Source organism: Achroia grisella, unplaced genomic scaffold (genome assembly GCF_030625045.1).
Source record: "Achroia grisella isolate CSIRO2021 unplaced genomic scaffold, CSIRO_AGI_Agris_v1 utg452, whole genome shotgun sequence".
In the NCBI taxonomy this organism is placed as follows: domain Eukaryota; kingdom Metazoa; phylum Arthropoda; class Insecta; order Lepidoptera; family Pyralidae; genus Achroia; species Achroia grisella.
Window position 1 is genome coordinate 1745437 of NW_026712864.1, and position 8460 is coordinate 1753896.

The 8460-nt window shown below is 31.4% G+C and overlaps 1 protein-coding gene across 1 annotated transcript; it reads left to right on the forward strand.

The window, feature by feature from the left end:
• Nucleotides 1–503: 503 nt before the first annotated feature.
• LOC131845126 (protein downstream neighbor of son homolog) lies at nucleotides 504–8424 on the forward strand. Its single transcript, XM_059194164.1, has 10 exons — nucleotides 504–742; nucleotides 853–971; nucleotides 1181–1370; nucleotides 1928–2061; nucleotides 3061–3286; nucleotides 4048–4198; nucleotides 5103–5335; nucleotides 6255–6458; nucleotides 7086–7278; nucleotides 8141–8424. Exons 1-10 carry the CDS (start codon nucleotides 662–664, stop codon nucleotides 8317–8319), a joined length of 1710 nt encoding a protein of 569 aa, XP_059050147.1. The 5' UTR covers nucleotides 504–661; the 3' UTR covers nucleotides 8320–8424.
• Nucleotides 8425–8460: the final 36 nt, after the last annotated feature.

The following is an 8460-nucleotide window of genomic DNA, read 5'->3' on the forward strand; positions in this document are numbered from 1 at the left end:
ATTTTACCGCGCGTCGCCTGACGCGGAGTGATGAATGATGAACCATTTTTATTATGAAGAAAACAATGATAATTCCAGATATTCCTAATAGACTGGTATTGCTTTTAGGGACTGATTTATTTATGATTTTCATATGTGCTTACCTATAGTGTAAAATGAATTTAACAGTATTAAATTAGATATATAGGTATATATAGGTATATATTTTTATAAATAAAATATATGTAAATAAAAAATATATTGTTTAATATACTGTATCACTACGAACAATAATTTAGTTTTTATCAAAATACAATATATATCATTTTTAATTGTAATAAACCAAAATAGAGATAAATAAAATATATGTAAATAAAAAATATAGAATATAATGTATCACTACGAACAATAATTAGTTTTCATCAAAATTTATATCTTGGTTCTTGGAAAAATAAAAAAAGTAATGTCAGTGTTAAATTGTCAATGTCATAGTTGTGTCACTTCTTTCACTCAATTATCTTCACTCTGTTTTGGTGGGAATGTAAACAAGTCTTACCTACTAAATATTTATACATAGTTTTATTTATTATTTACTCAATTATGAAGTAACTTATTTTGAATATTGTATCGTATCACAGTTATTGTTTCAATTTATAATATTACTTACACATTTCCAAATAATATGGAACCACCTTCACCATGGAAAAAACCAAACGAAGTAATGCAACTACACAAGTTGAAAAAGCGAAAAAAGGCCTTACAGGTAATGTGGTGAATGTATATCTTGTGCTGAAGTTCAGGACATCTCCTACTTGTAAATCATAGAACCATAAGTACGATTTTTGATATTCAATAGTAATTTTCTATCGTCAGGACCGCATGAAACAACCAACAGCGTCAAACTGTGAAGAAACGAAATCGAATGGAAACCAAGAAGATTTAGATTTTTCCAGACTCATCAATGGAGACAAAAGGAAAAATCCCTTTTCTAAGTAAGTGAATGTGAAACTTGGAAAGTAAACAATATTAGACAATTAAACTTTGATCATTTCGTACTAAATAAATCACGTGGTTTTAATCATAGTTTACAACTTTGCGACTTTGCTACTTTAGGAAAATTCTTCAGTTTGTTACTTTAACTAGCTTTAGTCTTAGTATATCCTTTATAACTAACCCTGTATTTACTTGTTAACTAATTCAGAAATAACTTGGAGCAGAACAAGAAACCCAAACTCAACATTGACCTACCACTAGATGAATCCAGTGACAAAACACTATTTGCATTACTAAAGTTACCTTCCAAAGTTGAGAAACCTTCAGACAATACTCTGAAACTGTCCACCTTCTCAAACTTATTACAGAAGTTCACAGCTGACCACTCCGTGGAAAAAGTGAGTGTATTTTGATTTTTACTTTTTTATCCAAATGCCTCAAAACCAAAGATCCAATAGATTTTCATGAAATGATAAACAACAAGTTACCCTAGTAGTAGATGGTCTGATGCTCAAAGCAGAACTAATATGAAGTTAATAACGTTATTGAATATTTCAATTAATATCTTGATGGTTTAAATTTATTTTATTGAATTAATTACATATCATTTCAAGTATGTTAAAACAGCATTTTGACTGATCAATAATTATCTAAGATTGGCAGATGATCTAAATTAAAATATAACACTAAAAACTTACTTAGTGATAATAAAACTAAAAAGTGTTTGAGTAATATTATATATAACTTCTTTCCACCATTTTGCTCTAAATTTAGAAAGTGAAAAAACAAATACATGCTAGTTCAAATTTTTTTTTACACAAATATAGTATAGTATTATTGCTTCCATTTAGCTCTTTATTTGATAATTTTGTAAGTTTAAGTAAAGTAAATATTTACTTTATAAATAGACATTCATAGTTGTTATTTTGATTCTGAGTAGTCATGCCTTTTTTAGGAAACAGTGGAAAAAAAATCCAAACACTTGTTTATTGATTGGGCACTAAAAACTAAAGCAAGATTGATGTCTCCCAAGCCATTTGCATGGACATCCAAGTTGAAAGCAAGTGAAGAAGCTTCAGGAATAACAGGGTATTTATTTTTGTTTGTTATGGAATATTCTTTGGACCAAACCTGCTTGGTCGAGTCGAGCTTTTAACTTTACAATGAATATTAATCAAATTATCAAAGCAATAGATGTATCTAAACATAAGGAAGTTTTCTATCAAAGCAATGAAACAAGGAGTATTTTTGTAGTAGTATATTATCATTACATAGTATAAAACAAAGTCACTGTCACTGTCTGTCCTGATATTGTTATATATGATTAAATCTTTAAAAATACCCAACAGATACAGATTTTAAAGCAGTTTTTTTTAATAGACAGAAATATTCAAGAAGTTTTATATATATAATACAAGTACACCCGTGCAAAGCCGGGGCCAGCTATAACTGTGCTTTTAATTTATTTTTTAATAATGCAATGACCATTATTAAAAAATAATCATCAATCTGTTTTTTATACAATAGTCCAATTTGAATGCTCTTTTTATTCAATGGTTTGTATTCCTTTACATTCATGATGCTGGTCCAATGAGTTAGTTCTGAGGTGCTGTCTGCAAATTTTTGCTAGTTCCTGAATGTCACATTTTTTATTTACATATACATAAGCTTGTTACTTATGTATTCTGGAATATATTGCTATTATTTCAAATTTACATTTTTAATTTTCCAATGGTTAAGATCTGGATACCCGGCAAGAATGGCATTGGACTGAACGGGAACAAAATTCATTTGAGACGGCAAAGCGATTATTGACTAACGTTAGTTCATTATGACGTAGCTAAACCTATAACACTTACTTGTGATATCATTATTATGATTGCGGATATAATGGCCTAGTAGTTTATGGAATTTCTACCTTAAAGGTAATAATGCAAATAATCATTATTTGCTTGTAGACAGTGATTTCAGTATTACAGAGTCCATAATGCTCTTGTGTAATAATAATGTCTTATATATATATAATTTCTGTTTCTGGTTGATTTGAATTCAGTTTTATTTTATACAGAAATTATTTATGCATATTAGGTTTGTACGTTGTCTCGACACAACTTCATCGCCCACCTTGGACACGTCTCCCCGCGCGCTGTTCCATCAAACTTGCCTGTACTGGCAACATCCTCACCTACCATGGCTAGAGTTATACCCGCGCTCGTCTGGGAAAGTTGCGGCAACCAATTTTATGGCTACAAATGAAGAAGTAAAAGAAGCTTTACATAGAGAGTGGTGTGAGAGCTTTAGGTCTTTATTCCAGGTAATATTCTTTCTGCAATATCTTTCTTCTATGTTAATCTTGGTAGTAACTAAAGTGACTAGCTTTATAAGCAATCAATGTGGGACACTCTTATAATTAGGAGTAGTTGCAAGGGCACACAATCCACAAGAGGATTGTGATTTCGTCTGTGGCGTAGTTAAATTAGAGACAGACAATACAACTCGAATATTGTTTGCACATATTACTTACAAACAGTCAGCTTGGTTTACAGGAGTATTAAAGAGAAATTTAATTTGTAAAGATATGAATAATTTGCCTAGTTTCTACATGCGTCGTTATGTTACGTTATATATTGCACATTCCAATATAAAAATTAATACAAAACATAATATCCATAACATTGCAAAATTTTTTTTAAATATTGTGTATCGCGGACTGTTTTGCTCATATTGAACTGTAGAACATAACTTTGCTGTATTGTCAATAATATTAGTAGTTTTGATACGGATCTTTAACTAAATGTGTTTTATATATAAGTGATCATCTATTGGTAGATATTGTTTTATTTTAAAAATGTTTTATTGCCTATGCTTATCAGGGCTAAAGTAGGATTCTAATGCTAAAAGGATTTTTCAAATCAGCCCCGTAATTTCGAAGTCTATACAATACAACCATGCAATCAACTGTAGCCTCTTTGATTACAATGCAGGATTGCAACTGTCATTACGGATGGTTACGAAAAATGCGCGGCGATTGAAAGGCCTACAATGTAACAAATAATACTAAAATAATGGTTACAGCTACTACGCGCACGCCACTGTCCGTATTTCTACGTGTGCGCTAATACATTCACATGTCTGTTCCGAGCGGCGGGGCTCTGTGGAATATCCGAACCCTGCGTTCTCATAGCGCCAACAACTAGAGGCTTCAGACAGACATTACGGCAAGAAGGTAAGTAGGTTTGAAATAACTTATGTAACGTATACATGTTGTTCATAAATTATTAGTATCAACAAATCACATCCACCAACAAATACTAACAGGGTATTTATTTTTGTTTGTTATGGAATATTCTTTGTATTTTTGTAGTAGTATATTATCATTACATATGATTATATAAACAAATCAGTTTTTTTAATAGACAGAAATATTTACCTTCACATGAAGCGCTTATAGAGCCCAAAATTATGTGCCCAATACCTAAACACTATATTTCCAAGTATCATAAATTATATCATGATGAGTATATATTTTATTTCAAACATTTCAAAATATGAAGGCAAAAGTTGTGTGTAAAAATCATTTATTCAATAGGTATTCCTTTACATTCATTTGGTCCAATGAGTTATGAAGTCAAATTTTTGCATTGTAATTTTTTATTTATTCATATTATTAGTTCTATTACACAGTAATAGATGGTTGTGTATATTTAGTATGAAGTATTTTATCAATCACCATTGAGCATTCAATTTATCGAACAAAATTTACAGTACATCAAATATTTTTAATTACTTATGTTACGTCGTCGATGAGGGAGCTAGAAGCTCCCGAAGCTTACTCTTTTTTTGTAAGTTATACGTTATTTTGTAAAAATGAACGCTTAAAGTTGTTAATGTGTGTGATGTGTGTTAGACGACCTCGGTGGTTTTACGTTACGATGGTCGCGGGTTCGATTCGTCGCACATTTGTATTTATGAGTATGATTGTTTGTATGATGAGATAATGAAATGACGAAGTGTGATTTGTCCTGCGATTATTATTATTATTATGTGAGAAAATTAAGTACAACATTTTTATTTGCTAATATTTTACTTAGCAACGATGGTCTAGTTATGCTAAAATTATTCCTATCCAGATGTAGAGTTCACAATGCCACTACGTCCTGACAAGAAAAAATTCAACACTTCCGACGAGGACCGACCTAAGAATTCCTCATTCGACAGTTGTTATGACACAATGGATGACACGAAGTTACCTCAGGAGTCGCAGTTAAAAGAGGACTTTTCAGGAGATGAAGAGGATCCCGACCAGTTTCTTTCACAGCTGGGGCTAGAAACACACGTTATAAAGAAAATTAACAACTCACAGGTAATAGGGCTATTTTTTCTATGAATAGTGAATAGTGCAATAGAAAATTTTAAAAAAATTGCAATATCTTCATGAGAATACTTTGACTTATCTATTGAGATAATAATACTAGAGTATAATTAATTGAATTAACATGACATGTCTCTATTACTACTTTTTTAACATTACAATATATATAATATACAAAACATTACACTTTTCTGATTGTAAGTAGCTTTGACGTAGTCTAGTGTTTTGAGTAGTCATGCTCACTAAAATGTCCAGACTTGTGGCCGCGTGGTGGGCCGGGTCATTGGTTATACGTTAAAATATGGTCGAGCGCAGTGATGTGTGTGATGTGTGGCTCATCCGTTACTCGTGAACGGGTGCTGCTTGTAGGGACTGGTCTGCTCTAATCACTATGACTGATTTCCTCTTATTAATTGTTTAACCAGTGGGTTATATATTCAATATTTTTTCTATTTGAGTATTTAATTGAATTAGTGCTAATTGGTGGTTTGTATTGACACACTTAAACTTAAAAATGTAAAGTAATAATAAAATTATTTAAAAGAGCAACACGCAAGTTTCTTGCTCGTTCTTCTTGTGATGAGACAGCTTTCCGAACGAGCGGTAGATTAAAAAATGTAATGACTATTCAAAAGTGCTTCAATGTAAGTTTATTTGAATAAATGATTTTCTATTCTATTCAATATATATATTCTATTCTGACTTGCACATGAGAAATTAAATGAAAAATTTTTTGGTTCTACTTTTTGTTTTATTTATTTATACAAATAGTTATTAGTAATTCTTACAGTGCTTGATAGTGGCTTAGTATACCCTTTCCGACTAACTTACTATACAATATATACAATTGTATACTTAGCTTTCTTTTTGATCTAAGATACAAGGTTCTATATTATAATATTGTCGTTAGGCGCGCCTAACCCAGAATGCAGAGAGCAATGTGGATAGTGCGGCGGAATCATTGGTGGTGGTGCGCGGTGCGGACGCTCAGGCGCTGTTCGACTTCCTACTGAACTGCAAGTCGCTGGCGAGTACCACCGGGCCGCTCGCGGCTGTGCCACCAACACTGTTGGCGCCCACAGCCTTCCACGGCGCCACGCTGCAGTCTTTACATGTGAGCATCACGTTGTTGTAATTTTAGTTTATATTAATATTCATAATTTAAGAGCCGCGCTCTTGTCCATACTTTTCCATCAATATCTATTTCCTTCAATAACATTATTCATAAGTTCATCGAGTCGTATCAAGTGCCCCAATATTTTCCCTGCCTATTTTCAATAATATTTATTATCTGTCTCTTTATTTTAAACCTTTGCAGTTTTTCTACATTTCTTATTTTATTTTTCAAACTCCTTCATTATTCTTTGTTAGAAAGATCGTAAGTTTTAAAGTGAAAAATATTTTGAATTTATGTCAAAATAACTATATAAAAAGTCTAAATCTTTCCAGCTAATATTAACAACATTCACCAACACCACATTTCTTCTAGAAACTTCCAGTTTGTCCCTTTTCCTTTCGAGTGAATATATAAAGTAGAAATTTTAATGTAGACTATTTGAATTTGATTTATTTTTGCAGTTGATTGCTAGTTTTTTAGTTAAATGACTGGCTAAATCTCGATATGACACTTTAAAGTGTAACTCAACTACTACCATGTATTGTCTCAATTTAAGTTTCGAAAATGAAAGTGATGATTTAATTCTTAAAATCAAAATAATAATTATGAATTCTTTTTTTATAGGTTCGCGAAAACATAGTACATTCCGATAGCAAAAAATACTACTCAATAGAATTAAGGGGACCTATATTGCCGACTACGGTGCATACATTGTTTAATGTTCTGAAGAAAAGTTCAACGTCGCAGTTTAGCGCTACGTTTGCTCACCAACAGCCTACGCTTGCTTTCTCTTGGGTTGCCAAGAACATTGCAGAAGGTATTTTATTTTATAAAACAGATCATTTCTATGCCCTATAGCACTAGTCATCTTGTTATAGTTCAATACATAATTAGCTTTTCTTATGTATGCAAATAAATAAATGTGATAATTTATTTTAAAATAACAATTTTTCACTAAACGCATCTGAAAGTATATACGGTACTTACAAATACATATATGTAAATAAAAAAAGTCGTACGTCTGTTCCTGCTTATCTCTGACATGACTGGGCCGATTTTGACGGTACTTTCACTCGCAGATAACTAATATAATGAGTAACTTGGCTACATTTATAAAATTATATTTATTTTAATAATTATTAAAGTTCCACGGATGATGTTGCGAGCGAGTAGCAGCTAGTTACTACTAAATTCACTGAAATGAAATGGCCCACCCGGTGATATGCTAAATTATATCTATGACATGACCACCGTACTCTGTAATTCTACTATCATAAATAAATTATAGAGTACAGTAGTGGATAATCTCAGCCTTTAAACCGAAACACAATATTTAAACAATAATAATAATCACAATTCAATCATAAATGCAATAGAAAATTGGGTTCCATCTGAGTAGTAGTCTTCAAGTCTCTAATTGATAATAATAAAACTGATTTAAATAAACATTACTGATGTTGAGCTGCGTTCTTACATAACTACAAAATCCTAGTGGAAGTGTACAAATCAACATAAGTCCTTGTACCACCGCAGCTAAACTTTGTTTATATTGACTTCATTACCCTTCATAGTACAATAGTAAAGTGTATTATATGTCAATAGGTTCCTGCATAACCACAGCGAGAGGATTCTGACGATAAGTTAGAAATTCTCTGTTCTTACTTCAACATCTGTTTCAGATGAATCATCAAAAGAAAATGAACCAAACCATTTCACCAAAGCATTCAATAAAGAAAACTTATCAGACTGTGGCATTAATGAAGAAATGTTGCAACATTTCTGTTCTCCAGATCCAAGTATTGTAAAACCTCTGGATAGCGTTAAGTACAATACAGAAGACGATACTTATTCTTGGTGAATTTTACTATAATGTTTGTGTATATTATACATAGATATAGTAGGAATAAGCGAAATATAAATTAAGTATCTTATAATTTTTGTTTGTACTGTGTGTGAATGAATTATGATCAATTAAACAATATTTTTGTATACTTTTGTC

Bases quoted from the DNA above. Each gene is read 5' to 3' on its own strand.
- LOC131845126 (XM_059194164.1), top strand. From the start codon at position 662: ATGGAACCACCTTCACCATGGAAAAAACCAAACGAAGTAATGCAACTA. The intron at 3,287-4,047 runs GTAATATTCTTT...TAATGGTTACAG, and splicing joins GCTTTAGGTCTTTATTCCAG to CTACTACGCGCACGCCACTG. The intron at 6,459-7,085 runs GTGAGCATCACG...CTTTTTTTATAG, and splicing joins CCACGCTGCAGTCTTTACAT to GTTCGCGAAAACATAGTACA.